The sequence below is a fragment of the Pecten maximus genome, chromosome 8 (assembly GCF_902652985.1).
Source record: "Pecten maximus chromosome 8, xPecMax1.1, whole genome shotgun sequence".
Classification (NCBI taxonomy): Eukaryota; Metazoa; Mollusca; class Bivalvia; order Pectinida; family Pectinidae; genus Pecten; species Pecten maximus.
In genome coordinates, this window is record NC_047022.1 from 41,191,800 (window position 1) to 41,214,857 (window position 23,058).

A 23,058-nucleotide genomic window follows, 5' to 3' on the forward strand; every position below is an offset into this window, starting at 1 on the left:
AAAGGAATAAAATGACCTTCCTATTCAGCTAGATGTAACATAGTCTGTCCGTCAGTATAGGCTAACATCTAAATCTATGTGTTGTTTGTGTTCGTATTCCCGAGATTGTAGAGTGCCCTCTACGCGTACTTTGACACAGTTTTTTTTCAAGTGCTTAGATTGTGTGTTTAGCGAGGTATACTTGTAATCTCTAACTCCATGACCAACATACGAGAGGCCCGACGCGTACCATCAAGAGCAATCAGGATAAAGTTTTTGACACAACCACGACAGCACAGACCGGATCGGTTCTCAGCTTCCTGAGAAACACAAACCGACCTTGAGCGTTGAACCGTACACCTCTGATCTTCACCTGAGGCTACGTGGCCGGCGTTCTAACCGACTAAGTTATCGCGGCCCCTTAAAACCAAATGATGTAATTACACAACTAAATATTGCATTAAACAAAAGAGTTAATGGATGATGAAATCCTAATGATTACGATTGGAATCTACATTTGTAATTTCATGTACTCACCTTTGAACCAGCTTTGCAAGGGCCACTTTTTGCTCGTCCAATGCAAAATGTTGACCAATACAATTTCTGTGGGATAAACACAAAGATTATGATGAATGCAGCTGAAGATGTCCAGAGTACAAAATGCAGGGTGCAATCTGAATTCGAATGTCCGGTGGGGTATGTTGAATGACTTATTTGTTATCTCGTGTAGTTTTCCTTTCCTTTTTTGATTGTTCCATACCATCATGTGTCTTACTTAAAATTTATTTTTATCCATGCCGTCGATAATTTGTTTTTGTCCTGAAAGTGTCTTTTCACCATTACTTCCTCTATGTTAAGCATTTTTACATTGTCGGCGCATTCGTTTTAGACCAGTAGTGCTACATGCAAAACACGTAGTATAAAAACAGTCTGACAGTTCTATAGCTAACGAAACATTCTCTTTTATAAGGTTACTCGTCAATATACTCTACCTTGGTCCTGCCGAAAATGGAACATATTCATATGGATCCCTTTCCTTATTTTCGGCGAAGCGATCAGGACGGAACTCCTAAGAAGAACATTACGAATAGTTTTAGCGTCGGACAGAGAAATTCTTTAGAGTTGGAGGTTTTAGTTCGTTATATAGCGACTTTTAGAATATGGTTATTGATAGGGAGACAGCAAGCACATTCCAACTCTTAAAAAGAAATAATATAATGTCTATATACTCCTGTCAGAATTTAAGGTAAAATAATCAATTGTATTTGCAAATTGAAAATAAAGTAATACACTCTAGAACACGATTTAATATAAATATCAATACTGCATGTCATTCGATTTCGAGTAAGAAAGCAATTCAGATAATACATAAATACTTGGCAAATGTTTTTATCTAATCTAATCAATTCTGCTTACCTCTGGTTTGTTCCATGTTTCTTTGTTGTGATTGAGGACGTGAATCAAAATATTGATCTCCGTATTGACTGGAAGTTTAACGCCATCTATTTCCATGTCACGGGTGGTTACTCTCCCAATGCCAGAAACTGGCGAGTACATTCTCATTGCCTCTTTTATAAACAGGGAAAGTCTGCTGAACTCCTGGATATCGGACCTGCGAAATATATTTAGCTACTGTATGCATCAGATTAGGTGAAAATGTAACAGACACCAAAGATTAGATGTGAAACAATGTCATTTATTTCATCTTTACTTTTTTTTTTTATAAAATTTTTACAAAGATATTTACCACAATATATAGGTTACAAAAGATGAAACCAAATTTTAGAACCCCTCCATACATCGACAATACATGGTCTAGTTACTTGTAATAATGATTCTATTCCATACAACATGTCTTTATCCGTTTTATATACGAATTTACACCATTAATTTTATATAAATATATATTAAACATTGAGATATGCAAGGTAATATTGATGTCAAATGAATACTGCATTTATATTTTTCCATAAACAATGCATACATAAATATTATGATAAAGCAGTATTCTATTTCCTCCATACCATTCCACGTTCTGTCTATCTCCTAAAACTCTTTTCACGTCCTTGTACACTTTCTCTTGTTCTTCTGGATTTTGTGCGAGCGAATAAATCTCCCAGCTAATAGCGGAGGCAATGGTATCGTGGCCTGTTTGAAATATGTATAGTGTTTCTTTTAATTATTTCATATATTAACATGCATGAAAGCTAATGCTTTTAATAGATTACATGATGTCCAATAATTTGTTTATCAAGTTTACGTTTAATACTTATCGCTAAACCATTTACAGAGTGAAACGAGGGGATGTAAGTCTGATAGATACGAATTCGTTTAAACATGCTAATTTGGTTTCTTTCCTAATTAAAACGTAATTTCATGTGTATGTCATTTTGTATAACATTTGCTTAAAACTCTGTTACAGTCTCCCAAAATCATTAAAATTATAATCCCTGTCCAATATTGTAGACTTGACTGTGTGCTGCGATTGAGCTATTCTGGAAACGTGTCAGTTCAAAATTCCTAAAGTAACTAATTAAGTCTGTAAAATAGCTACAGGTTGTTTCTTAGTACTTAGAGTTGTTACGATAAACAATGTATACATCATATATTATAGGTTCAGATCCAGTATCCGTATCGACCATTTGTCGCCATTAATTATCACATTTATTAAGTATTTATATGATATATTAATGATCAATGTACTTGTAAGAAGAAAACCAATTGTTTCAAAAGATTTTAACACAGGTCTGTGTATTTAATCTTTTGATTTTAGAAGCTTGACATGTTCATTTAACATTTTTTTAACCCGAACCTTTGCAGGGACACAATACGCGTAGTGTATGTAATAGATAAGGAAATTAAAAAAAAAAAATAGATGAAAATACCTATTGACATTAAACTGGTTTCTGACAGTGGCTGATGTTGATTGAAATATTATTTACTTCGCATTCGCTACAAGTCCTCGCCGATTGTATAGTACATTATACTGCTTATGATCTTACCCGCGAAGAGGAAGGTGTCGACCTCGTCCCTGATCTCACGGTCCGTCAGTCCAATACCCTGGTCGTCTTGGGCTGTCAATAGGATGTCAAGGAAATCCAGATGGCGCTTTTTCAGAACCGATGGATCTGAATCCTATCACAACGATACGATTAATCAATAACAAGTCGCGTACAATTTTCATATTTCAAGGAACATCGTTATTATTTCAATAAAAGTATACATATGATTATTAACTTTAGAGTGTTTTTGATGATTTAACGAGTTTGTTTAAAATTGATGATAAAAAAATAAAAAGATAATATTCAATGATATTAAAGCAGATCACAGTATCAACAAAATAGAAACAATACTGTACCGTGATAGATCCTTTTGATTAATTGTGGATATCAGAAACTGCATAACTAGTAAAAGATCGATTCACTGCATGTTGATGTAAGGATGTTTAAGTGAAATTGAACTCTTATTTACATAAAATGCCTGGAATTATTTTGCAATGACGCATTAATAGTTTCATGGCAGTAAATAAACACGAGTCACTCGTACCAAAGAATGATTAACAAAGCGAAAATTTGTTTGTTTTAGATGTTGTAAACTTGTGAAAAATTGTTGAGGATAAACAGAATATATCGTTAGTATCTTTCAATACGAGGTTACTTTTTGGTTCGGAACGGAAAGACGTGATGGTTCGCCATGTCGTCTTTCCTAACCCTCGCCAAAAATAAACCTAATATTGCAAGATACTAACGATGTATTCTTTATATAAGGGTTGGTATATTGATATAACGGTTGGTTTCTTGATATAAGGGCTAGTATATTGATATAAGGGTTGGAATAGTGATATAAGGGATGGTATATTGATTTAAGGGTTGATATATTGATGTAAGGGTCGGTATATTGACATAGGGGTTAGTATATTGATATAAGGGTTAGTATATTGATACAAGGGTTGGAATAGTGATATAAGGGATGGTAATAATAAAACCTTATTAGGTTGCATATATAGACCTCCTGACAGTAACATTGACTATTGGAACAGACTCGATAACTCCCTACATTATGTAACTGACAATTCTAGACAATCAAATGCAGACATAATTATTACAGGTGACATAAATGTAAATATGAGCAATATCCAACCAAACTCTCGCTTAAGTAGACTTCTTGTAAAATATGGTATGTCTAGTTATGTAAAAGATCCTACTAGAATAACTCCAGATTCTTCTACCTCAATTGATGTTATCTTCTCCAACAATGACAATATTGTGAGAAATGTAAGTGTTACTCCTCCAATATGTAGTGACCATTCTGTGATCAATTTTAGCATTGCCTACTCTATATTTAAACAACATGCATACAGTAAATATGTTCTAGAATATAATAATGCTGATGTCATTAAAATGAACCAAATACTTGATGATATGAACTGGGTAAGTATAAGTGATGAGCAGGATGTTGATGATCTTAACACCATACTTGTTGATACTATTAACAAAGCTGTAGATGACTGTATACCAAGAAAAAAAATAATTATCCGTCCTAATGATAAGCCATGGATGTCGAACGAGATAAGGCTAAAGTTAAGACAGATGAATAGAATCCATAAAAAAGCACTTCATACCAATAGTCCAAATCACTGGGCCAGCTTCAGAAATATAAGAAATGAAACTATCAGATTGATACGTGATTCTAAATCCTTATACATTGAAAAATTAGAAAACTCTCTGAATGACTCAAATCTCTCATCATCAAAATGGTGGAAAACTGCTAAATCTATTCTTAAAATCAACAACAAATCAATTACCATTCCACCATTAAACTACAATAACACATCTCTGTTTCACCCATTTGATAAAGCTGAATGCCTTGTTGACTATTTTACATCTATTTCTACATCTTCTGATAATATTGATCCTTTGCCGCCTGTTCCTGAGTCTCCAAATATACTTAACAATATTTTATTTCATGAACAGGATGTGAGAGATCAACTTTCAGTTCTTAATGCTAGGAAGCCTGCAGGGCCTGATGAAATGATACCTAAAGTTATAAAACTCCTTACACCATCTATAGTAACTCCGCTCACTATGTTATTTAATAAAACCATGTCAACTGGTTCTGTTCCTCTGTCTTGGAAATTGGCTAATATTAATGCTATATATAAAGGCAAAGGTGATAAAATGATGTTTCAAACTATCGCCCAATTTCTATCACTTCCTGTTTCAGTAAAATATTAGAAAAAATAATTTTCAAACATTTATATAATCATTTATTAGAGTTTGAATTATTAACAAAATACCAGTCTGGGTTCATTCCAGGTGACTCAACTGTTTATCAGTTATTATCCATGTATGATACAATTATAAACAAACTTGATAAAGGAATGGAAATTAGGTCAATATTTTGTGATGTGAGCAAAGCGTTTGATCGTGTCTGGCATCCTGGTTTGTTATTTAAACTTGAAATGTATGGCATTAAAGGTAAGTTACTTAATTGGTTCAAGAGTTATCTAAGTAATCGTAAACATAGAGTGATGACAGAAGGTTACAGCTCCACGTATAGACAGGTAAGTGCCGGTGTCCCCCAGGGATCAGTCCTCGGTCCTTTTCTGTTTCTAATTTATATAAATGATATTGTTGAATGTATAACAAATGAGAAACGGCTATTTGCTGATGATACTTCAATTTCTAAGGTAATACAAACCAATTCACTTGATGCAGCTAATAGTCTAGCTAGTGATCTCGAAAACATAAATATATGGTCCAAAAAGTGGGATATTAAATTCAATCCTTCTAAGACAGAATCAGTAACCTTTAGCAGGAAAAGGGATATAGTATGTCCAGATATCATATTTCAAAATGAAACAATATCAAATGTGCCAAATCATAAGCATCTTGGAGTATTCTTATCGCAAGATGGTAAATGGCATCACCATATTAACTATATTTATACAAAAGCTTATAAATGTATAAACTTATTGAAATCTGTAAAATATAAAATGAGCCGTAAAACACTTAACACTATATATACAGCCTATATTCGGCCTATATTGGAATATGGTGATATCATTTTTGATAATTGTACTCAGCAAGAGGCTACTCTACTTGAATCTATTCAATTAGAAGCGGCTCGAACCATTACCGGACTGCGTAGAGGAACCTCACATTATAAATTATATAATGAACTTGGTTGGGACACTCTTGCTGCAAGGAGGAAAAAACATAGACTTATTCTTCTTTACAAAATTCTTACAGGCACTGCCCCAAATTATTTAAATGAATTAGTAGAACCACACTATAACAATATGAATGACTTGTACATGTTACGAAATCAAAGAGTCTTCACTACTCCTATGAGTAGAACAAATATATATGCCAAAAGCTTTATTCCAGCAACACTTAATGACTATAATAAACTTGCAGCAAGGGTTGACTTGACAAATATCACATCGCTGTACCAATTTAAACAAATTTTATCGAACACAGTAAGTGATATACCACTTGACATTGCTCAAAACCCTGCTTATATTAATGCAGGTAATAGAAAATATAATATCTTACTTTGTCAGCTTCGAAACTCGTCTAGCAATATAAACTCTGATCTTTACAGAGATCATCTTATTGATTCACCATCATGTACATGTGGGAATGAATATGAAACTGTTTTTCACTTTTTTCTAAGTTGTAGGAACTACAGTGAACCTCGAGATATCCTTAAAGAAAAATTGTTTGATGTAGATCACAGTCACTTTAGCCTTGACACACTCTTATCAGGCTGTGGTGAGTGTGATCATCAAACTAATTTATCTATCTTTGAAGCTACTACTGAATATATCAGAGATACTAATAGATTCTAAACCCTAAAATTGAAAATACTTGTCTTTCATCCATATATATACATTTATCCGGCAAGCAAGTATATAGTTATAGTTATTTACTACATGCCCCCCCCCCCCCCCCCCCCCCCCCCCCCCCCCCCATCCGATGGACGTATATTATTTATTCTATTTTATATTATAATTATGATAGTATGAATGTTATGAATTAGTACACTTACTAGATGAAATATAGTATGGACAACCTTATTAATTAGTGGATTAAAATTGGTTGCATATTTACTGCTTATATATTTCTATTGCTCATAATCGTGCCCTATATTAATTATTTTTCTTATAATCATTTCTCAATCGTACTTCTATCAAATTCAAGTAATCACTCTCCAACTATGCAACCTTACGGAATCCACTAAATATATTATCTAACTAATTTTGCCTTTCTTAACTGTCATTATCAAATTAAAACTCAGAATGTTGTATCCATGACTGGTCCCCAAAGCTTATGAGTGGATGACCAGCAACTACCTAGCTGTTATGGACTTTACTGGTCGGTATCCCACAGGCGGAGGGAATCCTGTTTTGGTTACAGGATTTTAAATTTTTTTATAAAAATAAACTGGATGAAATATATTAAATAAAATCGACAAATTATACTCGATTCAGAGTTGTCCCTACATAACTGATATCTCACTATATTATATATTATATGAATGATGTTAACATGTATATACTCATTGTTACTAAATGGAGAGAACTTACATAGGCTATGCCTGTTGTTCAATCCTTTTTCTTTCAGAAATATCTTCTTTGAGAAATAAAATTTGTTGAAATGAAAAAAGGGATGGTATATTGATTTAAGGAATTGGTATATTGATAAAAGGGTTGGTATATTGATATAATGGTTGGTCTATCAATATAGGGGATGTATTGATAGATGGGGTTGGTATATTGATGTAGGGTCGGGTATATTGATATCAGAGTTGGTATATTGTTATAAGGGTTGGTGTTTTGATATCAGGGTTGGTATATTAATACATGTGTAAGGGTTGTATTGACATAACGGTTGTATTGATATAAGGGTTGGTATATTGATATAAGGGTTGTTATATCCATAAAAGGGTTGGTATATTGATATAACGGTTGGTATATTTCTGTCACAATTGAATTCTGAACTGGTCAACTCACCAATAACTTCCGTCTTTCGCGGATGACCTTTTCATCAAAGTCATGTATGTATTTCGCATGCTTGGAAAATTCTCTACCAGTCGGAGATAGATAGAACGCGAAATCAAGCCACAGCCATGGTGACCTGTAACCATTGATATACAAAAGAAATGTAAACATACCAATTGATATCTACATTGTTTAAATTATTCTTAAAAAACACGTGTTTCTAATCTCTGAACAAAATAACTGACCATATGACTGCATGCATTGATGCGGGTCGATAAATAAAAGCTTACGTTCAAATCACGCTTTTCTGTATAATTACGTTTGATTTAACTAGATATTGATTCGATTGGTGTTAAAACAAACTATTTGGGCCGAGTTTTGTGGGACGAAATGAACCAACTGCGAAGATAAAAAAAAAAATAAAATTTGCTACATAGCACGCGATGCCATCACATCGATTCAACTTGCACTTTTATTTTGTTGAACCTTTTCTTTTTACTATTCATGCATTTATTTGTTTATTTATTTTACCAGCTGTACATAACCACACAATGAAATTGACAATTCAAAACAAGATGAAATGGGAAATGTTAAAATGTATGTACATGTTCTTGTTACAGGCTCCAAAATCATTTTAATTTCTACTCAAACTTACAGCAATCTTTCCTGAGAAATATAACCAAGTCGCCTTGTTGCGTCCACAAACGGATGGCTGGATCTGCATAATAGAGTTAAATAAGTAAACATTACTTAGTGAGTTATATTAGTAAACATTACCTGGTGGGCTATATAAGTAAACATTACCTGGTGGGTTATATAAGTAAACATTACCTGGTGGGTTATAAAAGTAAACATTACCTGGTGGGTTATAAAAGTAAACATTACCTGGTGGGCTATGAAGTAAACATCATCTGGTGGGTTATAAAGTAAACATTACCTGGTGGGCTATAAAGTAAACACTACCTGGTGGGTTATATAGTAAACATTACTTTGTGGGCTATAAAGTAAACATTACCTGGTGGGTTATATAAGTAAACATTACCTGGTGGGTTATATAACTAAACATTACCTGGTGGGTTATATAAGTAAACATTACCTGGTGGGTTATATAGTAAACATTACCTGGTGGGTTATATAGTAAACATTACCTGGTGGGTTATATAGTAAACACTACCTGGTGGGTTATAAAGTAAACATTACTTTGTGGGCTATCAAGTAAACATTACCTGGTGGGTTATATAAGTAAACATTACCAGGTGGGTTATATAGTAAACATTACCTGGTGGGTTATATAAGTAAACATTACCTGGTGGGTTATATAAGTAAACATTACCTGGTGGGTTATATAAATTAACATTACCTGGTGGGTTATATAGTAAACATTACCAGGTGGGTTATATAGTAAACATTACCTGGTGGGTTATATAGTAAACATTACCTGGTGGGTTATAAAGTAAACATTACCTGGTGGGCTATCAAGTAAACATTACCTGGTGGGTTATATAGTAAACATTACCTGGTGGGTTATAAAGTAAACATTACCTGGTGGGCTACAAAGTAAACATTACCTGGTGGGCTATATAGTAAACATTACCTGGTGGGCTATAAAGTAAACATTACCTGGTGGATTATATAGTAAACATTACCTGGTGGGCTATAAAGTAAACATTACCTGGTGGGCTATAAAGTAAATATTACCTGGTGGGCTATATAGTAAACATTACCTGGTGGGCTATAAAGCAAACATTACATGGTGGGTTATATAGTAAACATTACCTGGTTGGTTATATAGTAAACATTACCTGGTGGGCTATAAAGTAAACATTACCTGGTGGGTTATATAGTAAACATTACCTGGTGGGCTATAAAGTAAACATTACCTGGTGGGCTATATAGTAAACATTACCTGGTGGGTTATATAGTAAACATAACCTGGTGGGCTATATAGTAAACATTACCTGGTGGGTTATATAGTAAACATTACCTGGTGGGTTATATAGTAAACATTCCCTGATGTGTTATATAAATAAACATTACCTGGTGTGTTATATAGTAAACATTACCTGGTGGGCTATAAAGTAAACATTACCTGATGGGTTATATAGTAAACATTACCTGATGGGCTATAAAGTAAACATTACCTTGTGGGCTATAAAGTAAACATTACCTGGTGGGTTATAAAGTAAACATTACCTGGTGGGTTATAAAGTAAACATTACCTGGTGGGCTATATAGTTAACATTACCTGTTGGGCTATAAAGTAAACATTACCTGGTGGGTTATATAGTAAACATTACCAGGTGGGTTATATAGTAAACATTACCTGGTGGGTTATATAACTAAACATTACCTGGTGGGTTATATAAGTAAACATTACCTGGTGGGTTATATAAATTAACATTACCTGGTGGGTTATATAGTAAACATTACCAGGTTGGTTATATAGTAAACATTACCTGGTGGGTTATATAGTAAACATTACCTGGTGGGTTATAAAGTAAACATTACCTGGTGGGCTATAAAGTAAACATTACCTGGTGGGTTATATAGTAAACATTACCTGGTGGGTTATAAAGTAAACATTACCTGGTGGGCTATAAAGTAAACATTACCTGGTGGGCTATATAGTAAACATTACCTGGTGGGCTATAAAGTAAACATTACCTGGTGGGTTATATAGTAAACATTACCTGGTGGGCTATAAAGTAAACATTACCTGGTGGGCTATAAAGTAAATATTACCTGGTGGGCTATATAGTAAACATTACCTGGTGGGCTATAAAGTAAACATTACCTGGTGGGTTATATAGTAAACATTACCTGGTGGGTTATATAGTAAACATTACCTGGTGGGCTATATAAGTAAACATTACCTGGTGGGTTATATAGTAAACATTACCTGGTGGGCTATAAAGTAAACATTACCTGGTGGGCTATATAGTAAACATTACCTGGTGGGTTATATAGTAAACATTACCTGGTGGGCTATATAGTAAACATTACCTGGTGGGTTATATAGTAAACATTACCTGGTGGGTTATATAGTAAACATTACCTGATGTGTTATATAATAAACATTACCTGGTGGGTTATATAGTAAACATTACCTGGTGGGCTTATAAGTAAACATTACCTGATGGGTTATATAGTAAACATTACCTGATGGGCTTATAAGTAACATTACCTTGTGGGCTATAAAGTAAACATTACCTGGTGGGTTATATAGTAAACATTACCTGGTGGGTTATAAAGTAAACATTACCTGGTGGGCTATATAGTTAACATTACCTGTTGGGCTATAAAGTAAACATTACCTGGTGGGTTATATAGTAAAGATTACCTGGTGGGTTATATAGTAAACATTACCTGGTGGGTTATAAAGTAAACATTACCTGGTGGGTTATATAGTAAACATTACCTGATGGGCTATAAAGTAAACATTACCTGGTGGGCTATAAAGAAAACATTACCTGGTGGGTTATATAGTAAACATTACCTGGTGGGTTATATAAGTAAACATTACCTGGTGGGTTATAAAGTGAACATTACCTGGTGGGTTATATAGTAAACATTACCTGGTGGGTTATATAGTAAACATTCCCTAGTGTGTTATATAAATAAACATTACCTGGTGTGTTATATAGTAAACATTACCTGGTGGGTTATATAGTAAACATTACCTGGTATGTTATATAGTAAACATTACCTGGTGGGTTATATAGTGAACATTACCTGGTGGATTATATAAATAAACATTATCTGGTATGTTATATAGTAAACATTACCTGGTGGGTTATAAAGTAAACACTATCTGGTGGATTATATAAATAAACATTATCTGGTGTGTTATATAGTAAACATTACCTGGTGGGCTATAAAGTAAACACTATCTGGTGGATTACATAAATAAACATTATCTGGTGGATTATATAGTAAACATTACCTGGTGGGTTTTATAAGTTAACATTCTTAATGGGTTATATAGTAAACATTACCTGGTTGGTTATATAAATAAACATTACCTGGTGGGGTTTATAAGTTAACATTCTTGGTGGGTTATATAATGGCAATACAACGAGAACATATGGTTAAATATCGGATTACTTATCCAATACTCTTATTAAACATAAAATTGAAAATGATGAATTACCCTTCATGCTGAATTTCCCCTTGGTATGAAACAGAACACCGCATCATTGTATCCATTGTGGCCAGTCCAACTAAGTCATATATCTTTTTCCGCCAGATGTTGCCCTCTCCAACTTTTCCTTTTGAATGAAAAAAAATGATCATTTAAACTTTAAATACATTAATGCATAATTTGGAAATATCAATATTACTTATGCGATTAAATCTAAAAAAGGACAACATCAAAAACCAACATTCAGGAAGTATTCATGGAAGTCAAGTCAAAACCCCTGCCATCTATAATGGAGATTTCGTGTTTTGATATGTAACTAAGGTCTACATTACCACGGTATATTAACCCTTAATCTTAGTAGTACTTCTAGTTTGCGGTTTGGCAGTATCGGTTTCTTTAATAGTGGGGAAACCACGATTCCTCGGAAGCTCCAAGGTTGGACACAGGCCCAAACAACAGGCGTTCGTGTCGAGTCAGAATAGAATCGACGTTATCCTACCAGGAATATGTCGAAAACGTTGTTGTAGATTCCAACATAGGGTTTGAGTACATCGAAATGGAATGCTGGGGTCAATAAGCGTCGATTTCGCTCCCATTTCCTACCTTCACTGAGAAGAAGGCCATCCCCTACAACGTTAATAGAGGTAAATACGTAATCTAAATGCTATTCAGACTTCTAAAATACATCAGCTCTTACGGGAGAAAGTCACATCCAAGAAATACATGTTGGCACATTATTGACATAAAGCAACCTCGAAGGGATAAAAAATTCAACAATCGGTGATAGTCGAGCAACCAGGAGTCAGTGATCAGCCAACACTTATTCAGTGTTATTTGTAAAAGAGTTAGAGACTATCGATACCCTAACCGAAGTAGTCTCAAAACACAAGTCTGAAGTCACAAATGGGAGATTATAGGAGATACATAGCCCTTTTGCATTTTTCGTAAAAGGCGACTAAATTTCGGATCTTATCTTTCTCTCTTCTTTAACAAAATATTTCCCATTATGGCTATCACAGAAAGACAATTAAAAATGACAAGGGTACTGCGACCAAGTCATACAAAGTTCACTACAAACATGTATCTCGCATGTGGGAGGAATCGTCCTCAAATGTGTGTTGATACACCGTAACAAAATAAAATTATTGCAGAATATGTTAATCAACAATCAAAACGGAGACTTATGTTGATATATATGTATTTACCCTCAATAAGTATATATGTACCTACCTAACCAGTCCATAAGACTATTGTATCCTCCACCTAGGTGCTTTGGTTTAGGTTCCGAAGATTTCAGAACCACTTTAGCAGTGGTAGAGTGACAAGCGTTAAGTACGGGATAGAAACCCATTATCCAGTAAGACACGATTCGACATTTTGTTTGTGCCACCACCTCACCGCAGACATCTATCAGGCGGTTAAAATCTGAAAACTAAGCCACAATAATTCCTTTTATAAGCGCATATCTATTTAATGTTATTAAAATTTTATTACAGATATATAGATTAATTTTTTATTGTTGTAACGTATTGAATACATATACACTGACACGATCACAAGATGCCCATGCAATAACCACTTATTTCTGTGTTGTCCTATTGTCGCAAATATAAAAAAATCTACCCCAGTTTTATGATACCCTCAATGTCTTTGGCAGTTCAAATAAACACAGGAAGGTGCCCCTTGAAAATGGAAATACGGCTAAAATCATTGCAAAAGCAAACGATTAGTTGTGACCTTCAACTAAAATATTATTCTCTCACCCCATCCCTAATCTTGCTGCTACACTGTATTAATGTTTCTGCCGGACATGCATCTCTATAGAATAGGTATCTTGACATGATTGACGTCTTTATAGGATAAACACCTTTATAGGATAGGTATCTTTATAGGATAGGTATATTTATAGGATAGGTTTCTTTATAGGATACGTATATTTATAGGAAAGGTATATTTATAGGGTAGGTACATTAATAGGACAGGTATATTTATAGGATACATTGTAGGTATATTTATATGATAGGAAATTTATAGGACATGTAACTTGATAGGACAGGTTTCTTTATAGGACAGGTATATTTATAGGACAGTTTCTTTATAGGACAGGTATATTTATAGGATACGTATATTTATAGGATTCGTATATTTATATGACAGGTTTCTTTATAGGATAGGTATATTTATAGGATACGTATATTTATAGGATTCGTATATTTATATGACAGGTTTCTTTATATAATAGGTATATTTATAGGATACGTATATTTGTGGGACAAGTGTCTTGATAGGACAGGTTTCTTTATAGGATAGGAACTTTATAGGACAGGTGTTTCTTTATAGGACAGGTATATTTATAGGACAGGTTTCTTTATAGAACAGGTATCTTTATAGGCATTTTTATTGGATATTTCTTAGTTTTTCTGACTGCGAAAACGAAAACAAAATACGTCGGCGTTTGCAAGGAATTAAAACTAAACTATTTGGATATTCGCAGGAGTCATAGTGATCCATTGCATAGTCACTTAACAGTTCGGGATACATAGTTAATGTTTTAAACACATGTGTCAATGATTTCCTTATAGTTTGTATAACTACACGTTGTAGTGAGTGTGCCAGTCAGAAAGCAAACAATGCGGGAAGCATTCATACGCCACCGAACTGGTAAACTGGACAAATCTGCTGGATAACGTTTGAACAAACCATTGATACGTATACCGATGTACAGCAATTCTCCTTAAACAGCGAATCATATTTAAAGTTCTTTCATAACCTATTTTAGTTACAATTGTGAGTCCTGATTGATAAATCTCCGTCTAAATTTTAATTGAACATTAAATAGTCGCATTCAGGATGTATACCTGCTGAATTTGAAAATAAAAGCAAATAATGCCATTAAAAGATGAAATAAATGTATAATGTTAAGCTGTTAATTAACCCAAAAGCATGATATCGGCACTTAACATTCCAGCTTACACATTGATATCTGTTTTTGAAGGATGCGAGTAGTGTTTCTAAAACAAAATGATTCGATTCTAACCAAAACGCGAAACAGTGTTAACAGTGCTACTTTTAATAAAAACAGTCAATATATTTTCGTCAAGAGTCAAACTTTATATTTGTTAACGCATTATACGTATGTTTTATTCTGATTTGATTGATATTCCTCTAAACAATCCTTACTATATTCTTAAGGTTTTCTCTACGTTTGTTCCAGTTTATTATTCACATACCAGGTAAAGATGTCCCCATATTGGATGGAACTTCCCGATCGGTTGTATTTTCTTCTCGTAATATAAGTTAATATTCACTCTGTATTTCTGTATCACACCAAACACTTTCTTCAGACATATGGCCGCTAGCAGGGTTCCAATCACAACAAGGATGGTATCCATGGCCCACTGCTGCCTAAAATGCAAAGTAAGCATTTGTGATATTGTAATCTTTTGATGTCATTATGTTCCCCTGTTGAAGTATTGATGATTTGCTACTGCAAAGGTGTTGTCTTTTCTTAAAAAATATTTACTTTTGGTATGTGCATGTAGGCGTAAGAATTGTACCTAAAGGTCGGGTTTTAGAAAGATAGCTTGTATAAACTATTGGTAGGCTTCATAGACTTACCTTTACAAATACGCATTTCAATACATACGCAAAAATATAGTGCCCTTTATGGGGAAAATCTTCGTAATAGTGTGCAGAATCCATCTTCAAACATTATAAAAGTAGTTGCAACAAAAGAAAGAAAACAAATGATAAGAAGTGTTGTGCAAAGTATTAGAATTGATTGACAATCAGAAAAAAACGAGCATAGCAGAATTTGGTTTTTGCATTGAAATATCTAAGTAATAACCCTTTATTTTGTTTACTGCGTGAGATCACAAACACAATGGAGCACGAGGTAAATTACGTGAAAATGAAATCCTTAAAAACATTTTCTTTTAACAATATGAGCATTCATTAAGTCAGATTCAATGTGTTATTCACATTCAAAGTAATTGACTTCATGCTAAAGCTGTTGTTTGACAGCCTAACCCACCCACTTTCTCCATGACGACAAAAAACAGAGGTCCTTCATTTCAATATTGTTTTATGCATATCAATAAGCAATATCATTAAAACCATTTGATATTTTTTTTTGGAATAAAAAATTTGATATTTTGGCATGAAATGACAAAATAAGGGAAAATGGAGCATATTTGAATGATTGAATAATTCTATAACAAAAGCAAGGCCTATATAAACAGGACAACAGCTACATTAACACAGGACAAGGCCTATATAAACAGGACAACAGTTACATTAACACAGGACAAGGCCTATATAAACAGGACAACAGTTACATTAACACAGGACAGGGCCTATATAAACAGGACAACAGTTACATTAACACAGGACAGGGCCTATATAAACAGGACAACAGTTACATTAACACAGGCCAGGGCCTATATAAACAGGACAACAGCTACATTAACACAGGCCAGGGCCTATATAAACAGGACAACAGTTACATTAACACAGGACAGGGCCTATATAAACAGGACAACAGTTACATTAACACAGGACAGGGCCTATATAAACAGGACAACAGTTACATTAACACTGGACAGGGCCTATATAAACAGGACAACATATACATTAACACAGGACAAGGCCTATATAAACAGGACAACAGTTACATTAACACAGGACAGGGCCTATATAAACAGAACAACAGTTACATTAACACAGGACAAGGCCTATATAAACAGGACAACAGTTACATTAACACAGGACAGGGCCTATATAAACAGGACAACAGTTACATTAACACACGACAAGGCCTATATAAACATGACAACAGCTACATTAACACAGGACAAGGCCTATATAAACAGGACAACAGTTACATTAACACAAGACAGGGCCTATATAAACAGGACAACAGTTACATTAACACAGGACAGGGCCTATATAAACAGGACAACAGTTACATTAACACAGGACAGGGCCTATATAAACAGGACAACAGTTACATTAACACAGGCCAGGGCCTATATAAACAGAACAACAGTTACATTAACACAGGACAAGGCCTATATAAACAGGACAACAGTTACATTAACACAGGACAAGGCCTATATAAACAGGACAACAGTTACATTAACACAGGACAGGGCCTATATAAACAGAACAACAGTTACATTAACACAGGACAGGGCCTATATAAACAGAACAACAGTTACATTAACACAGGACAAGGCCTATATAAACAGGACAACAGTTACATTAACACAGGACAAGGCCTATATAAACAGGACAACAGTAACATAAACACAGGACAGGGCCTATATAAACAGGACAACATTTACATTAACACAGGACAGGGCCTATATAAACAGGACAACAGTTACATTAACACAGGACAAGGCCTATGTAAACAGGACAACAGTAACATAAACACAGGACAGGGCCTATATAAACAGGACAACAGTTACATTAACACAGGACATGGCCTATATAAACAGGACAACTGTTACATTAACACAGGACAGGGCCTATATAAACAGGACAACAGTTACATTAACACAGGACAGGGCCTATATAAACAGGACAACTGTTACATTAACACAGGACAAGGCCTATATAAACAGGACAACAGTTACATTAACACAGGACAGGGCCTATATAAACAGAACAACAGTTACATTAACACAGGACAGGGCCTATATAAACAGAACAACAGTTACATTAACACAGGACAAGGCCTATATAAACAGGACAACAGTTACATTAACACAGGACAAGGCCTATATAAACAGGACAACAGTAACATAAACACAGGACAGGGCCTATATAAACAGGACAACATTTACATTAACACAGGACAGGGCCTATATAAACAGGACAACAGTTACATTAACACAGGACAAGGCCTATATAAACAGGACAACAGTAACATAAACACAGGACAGGGCCTATATAAACAGGACAACAGTTACATTAACACAGGACAGGGCCTATATAAACAGGACAACTGTTACATTAACACAGGACAAGGCCTATATAAACAGGACAACAGTTACATTAACACAGGACAGGGCCTATATAAACAGGACAACTGTTACATTAACACAGGACAAGGCCTATATAAACAGGACAACAGTTACATTGGCACAGGACAGGGCCTATATAAACAGGACAACAGTTACATTAACACAGGACAGGGCCTATATAAACAGGACAACAGTTACATAAACACAGGACAAGGCCTATATAAACAGGACAACAGTTACATTAACACAGGACAGGGCCTATATAAACAGGACAACAGTAACATAAACACAGGACAAGGCATATATAAACAGGACAACAGTTACATTAACACAGGACAGGGCCTATATAAACAGGACAACAGTAACATAAACACAGGACAAGGCCTATATAAACAGGACAACAGTTACATTAACACAGGACAGGGCCTATATAAACAGGACAACAGTTACATTAACACAGGACAGGGCCTATATAAACAGGACAACAGTTGCATTAACACAGGCCAGGGCCTATATAAACAGGACAACAGCTACATCAACACAGGACAAGACCTATATAAACAGGACAACAGTTACATTAACACAGGCCAGGGCCTATATAAACAGGACAACAGCTACATCAACACAGGCCAGGGCCTATATAAACAGGACAACAGCTACAGTAACACAGGATAGGACCTACTATAAACACGACAATGTGACCGGGTGGGGTATCCTGCTGGGTGTCTTCGGCAGTATGCTCCAGTGAGGTACATGTAGCATTATAAATCGGCGAAAGTTCCAGCCTATCACATGGAGACTTAACACGAACATACCGCAGCTTCCCAAAACACACATATGCACTCACCACACGCATGCATGTCACACGCACGGTAGGCCGTCCTTAAATGACCTTAGCTGTTAATAGGACGTTAAACAAAATAAACCAAACCAAACCAAAGTATAACAACCTGTTAGCTTTATAATGATGCTAGTTTCAGAAATGGCTCTAGATTTTTCTGAAAGGAAATACATTTTGCCATTGGATTTGCTATTAGTGGGCAATGTATAGGTGAAATACACAGATAGTATTTCTTGAATTGCAAATGTGCAAGGTAACCTGGGGTTCATTACGGGTACAGTATATATTTTCAATAGAATCTAACATAACAACGGAATTCAGTTTCGTTTTACCCAATGCAGTACCTCACCAGCAAAACCTGTTTTGGAAGTCGGTATAGTGTACGGTGTTACATATGTCCTCTCAGTAAACAAATTGTCATTGTAGCCCTGGGCATATACGGCCAGGTGTAATTAACGTAGTCGCTTCGTAAGAAGATCGGGGTTTACAATAAAATAAATGTGAACGGTGATTTTATGACAGAATTGTAGTCATGAACCTGAACATATGAAACGCTACATGCTGTATCGTTATTAGAAAGCTTAGTATGTATGTAAGTTGTGTTGTGTGTATAGGCTTCCAAAGATCGGACAAGAACTTGATGTATTCCTGCGTTCTATACCGTAACCGTACTGTGCTGAAATAATAATTCAAACTTCATGTGCATGAATATGCTTGGTGTGTTAATGTGTTTGCATATAATAAATAGTAAATATTACCAGTATAATCTATATTGCTATCGCCTTTTCACCAAATATATAAAGTTAATAGTGAATTACACAAATACTGCACGTGAGTTGTGAATTGGGGTCCAGTGCCTGCCAGTTTGGCTTTATAAAACATGGTTACTGATTCTGATAATGCTGATAATGTAATATTGAGAAGAAGTGCGATGCCTTCATCACTCTCACTGCTCTTACGTAATAAAAAGACACGATATTCATATGTGTATATTTAAATGGTAAAAAGTCGCAATAGAATTTTTCAAAAGTGCACCAAAATTATATTTTTGTCAAATTCTCTTACCTTTAGATATAAATGTGTTGTGATCCAGTACCCCAAACAATACAGTGACTGGCGCAGATAATATCAATCTTTTACGCTATCTATGTTCAGGTCAGCTGCAGGTGAGACGTGTACCAGGACCACCTGTGTAACCTACGATGACGAATATGTGCCATAAAAAGAACGCTGCCAGTACGTTTAACAAGTAGAGTTTGCATCCACCTATCGACTTTATATTAGCGATATAAGCAAATATTTTGCTGGTGAACCATGATCCACATGTGTATAACAATGTAAAGAAAACGTGTTAGGGGTCTCACAGGTCTCCTGTAAAAGACCCCTATTCGGGGATCGGACTATGAAGAGGATGATATTCACGTTTCTGTGTCACATATCATATGTTAACATGATTGTTTCACTGCCGACGGGCCAATTTGGAGCGATTTTTCATGTCCCTGACTGACAAAGGCCAATTTGGGCCGTTTAGAATGAAAATCAGTTAACATAAAAAATATTTTGGAATTAAGTGTAAGGAAAGAACACTGAAACGTGGTTATCATATGTCCCGATAATAAACGGTGAAATGACGTCATCGGCGTGGTAACGTCAGAAAAAGAAATGACGGCATGTGCTGGACCAGCAGTAGGAATTACCTCCCTTGGTATAGCCTACGTCAGTACGTGATATTTAGTAGTTGTTTGTCATGAGTTATCCCCCGTAGTGTCGCTCTTCGTATTGCAGAAGAACGCCAGAAATTATAAACACGTTTTACAGCGTTACAAGACCGCAGTACATTTGTAAGTTTTTAGATATATTTTGCAATGTCAATATGGTATATATTGTTTGACAAATATCACATAAGTAATGTGGATCGACGTTCGATTGTCAAATTTAGACATTAATTCAGTATTGTTCGGTTAAGCGATATGTTAGTATTTTTCGAAACAGTGCAAGTCATTTCGTCCCATTTTATATGTATGGCAAACAGTGCCTCGCTGATTACATGGAGCCTTTTACTTGTGTAACTAAAATGTAAAATTAATGTGTAGCATTACCTCCCATTGTTTGATTTACCATTAATTGTCATTTTATCGATAAATGCGTATTTTAAGTCTGTTAAGGAAAGTTACAGTCTCCTAGTCATATGATTACAGATGTCAGTATTTAGTGCTGCTGTGATTTATTTGTATACACTGTGTAGTTGTAGTTATATAATAATATAGTATGCCAGTTTGAGTTTATTACAACCTCCACATACATATATCTTCATATATATCCAAGGGTAATAAGTACTTCCCTATGTTTGTAGATTACTATTGATATTAGTGTTGTAACTGCTCACAATGTATTTTACTTAATTGTAGAGCACATGTGCAAGCCTATTTTTTGAAATGCCTTAAATCAGAAGTCAGGCTAGGTGTCACCACAGCGTAAGTTTATATATGCATGAACAAGTATAGATCTATTATAGTGTGCAGTACAGTACCTATATATTGTAATGATTCAATCTATAATTGTTAATCACATGTGTGAATAGTTAAATACTAAATTGTTATAGTGTTTATAATACTATCTATTAGAATGTTGTCTATGAGTTCAGTTCTCAGACATGATAATATGACCATTAACGATGAGGCTAATTGATATCAGAGTTAATATGTCAATAGTTATAGTAACAACAAAGTCTTTGATTGTACAATGTACCTTTAATTTTCAAGTAATTATATTGTTGATTGTCAATATTATGATACTAGTATTCAGTATTCTAGTCAACAATGTTAGCTATATAGGATAAACAGTATGTTTAGTATGAAATAGAATATTTGTCACTATGTTAGGACTCATAAGAGTATTTTGTTTCACATTTCAGTTCTTACGGTGTTAACTATGGTTTTAACTATAGTGTTATGTTGAATAAACAAGTTTGACGTCCGTTATCTGTCTGTCATCATTCAGCAAGAGTGAGTGGCGGATCAGTAAGAAGCTGTGTCACTGACTATCCTGAAGCCAGTTGATTTAGGTAAGAGTTTCAGCATGTCTACCGCTGAGAAAACATTAGATGAGCAGCTTACCACAGCTGATGAAAACCTGGACGAGGTTCCTACCCCAGAGAGACAGCAGAGAGTTAGGACCCTGACACCTAAAGCTGCAGAAAACTATGGTAAACAGGTAGAGAAGTATCAGACGCTTATCAGATCAACCTGGCAAGATGTATATGGGTACATAAACAAAAGAACTGGTTCTTTTGAGGAAACCTTAGAAGCTCTCAATGAGACTAAGAGGAATTTATGCCTGATATATGGGAAATATAGATTGGCATGTAGAGATTTCACCAGTTACCTTCATGCAAATAACACAGATGAAAGTATTCGTCTCGTTTCGATCCACACTCACGAAGATGGCAAGTGTGATGAATTGGTTCAGAGCATCCTAAAGCAGTTGGACTCTAAACAAGAATTACTTGCAGAGAGGGTATCACAGCATTCAAGCAGTCACATGTCTCACAGGTCTAAATCTAGTCGTACATCTAGTTCTAACTCCGAAGCATTGCGAGTTAGAGCTAAAGCTGAGAAGGCCAAGGCGGCTAAAGAGTTCATGAAGAAAGAAGCCATGCTGCTTAAACAACAAGCTGTGTTGGCCGAACAGGAGGCAGTTTCCAAAGCTAAGTCACAACGTCATCGACAGGAATTGGAAATAGACTTGAATATTGTGAAGGAGGAGAGAGAATGTGCAGAGGCTGAAGCCGAAGCAGTTGTGTATGAAGAGTTAAGCTCCCAGGGAGATAGCAGTGAGTCTGAGAACTTTACCTTACCTAAACGAGTTGAAAGTGCTTATGAGCGTACTAGGAGTTATGTCAACACACATCAAAGTGCTGAAAGCACTGAAGGCATTGAGAGCACTGAGTTGATAGTGGAACCAACCAACAACCCAGTTACAGTCTCACTGCCTGTACCGGTAACTACGACCAAGGATGAAGTTGTACCTTCATTAGTAAACTTCCTCATGCGCAAGGAACTCG

At 35.1% G+C, this 23,058-nt stretch overlaps 1 protein-coding gene and 1 long non-coding RNA gene across 2 annotated transcripts in view; both read right to left on the reverse strand.

Annotated features, from left to right (window-relative positions):
- The window catches only part of LOC117332332 (taurochenodeoxycholic 6 alpha-hydroxylase-like), a 64,562-nt gene that overhangs the window by 1,063 nt on the left and 40,441 nt on the right, over nt 1–23,058 (reverse strand). The window contains exons 6-10 of the mRNA XM_033891217.1: nt 2,982–3,114; nt 2,004–2,127; nt 1,396–1,591; nt 972–1,048; nt 517–582 (exon numbers count right to left, since the gene is read on the reverse strand). Coding sequence (XP_033747108.1) covers nt 517–582; nt 972–1,048; nt 1,396–1,591; nt 2,004–2,127; nt 2,982–3,114 — 596 coding nt within the window. The remainder of the gene's footprint in view (nt 1–516; nt 583–971; nt 1,049–1,395; nt 1,592–2,003; nt 2,128–2,981; nt 3,115–23,058) is intronic.
- LOC117333537 lies at nt 13,361–20,173 on the reverse strand. The gene is made up of 3 exons (XR_004533923.1): nt 20,061–20,173; nt 15,356–15,530; nt 13,361–13,557 (listed from the first exon to the last, which is right to left on the reverse strand). It is a non-coding gene; the product is annotated as an uncharacterized LOC117333537 (long non-coding RNA).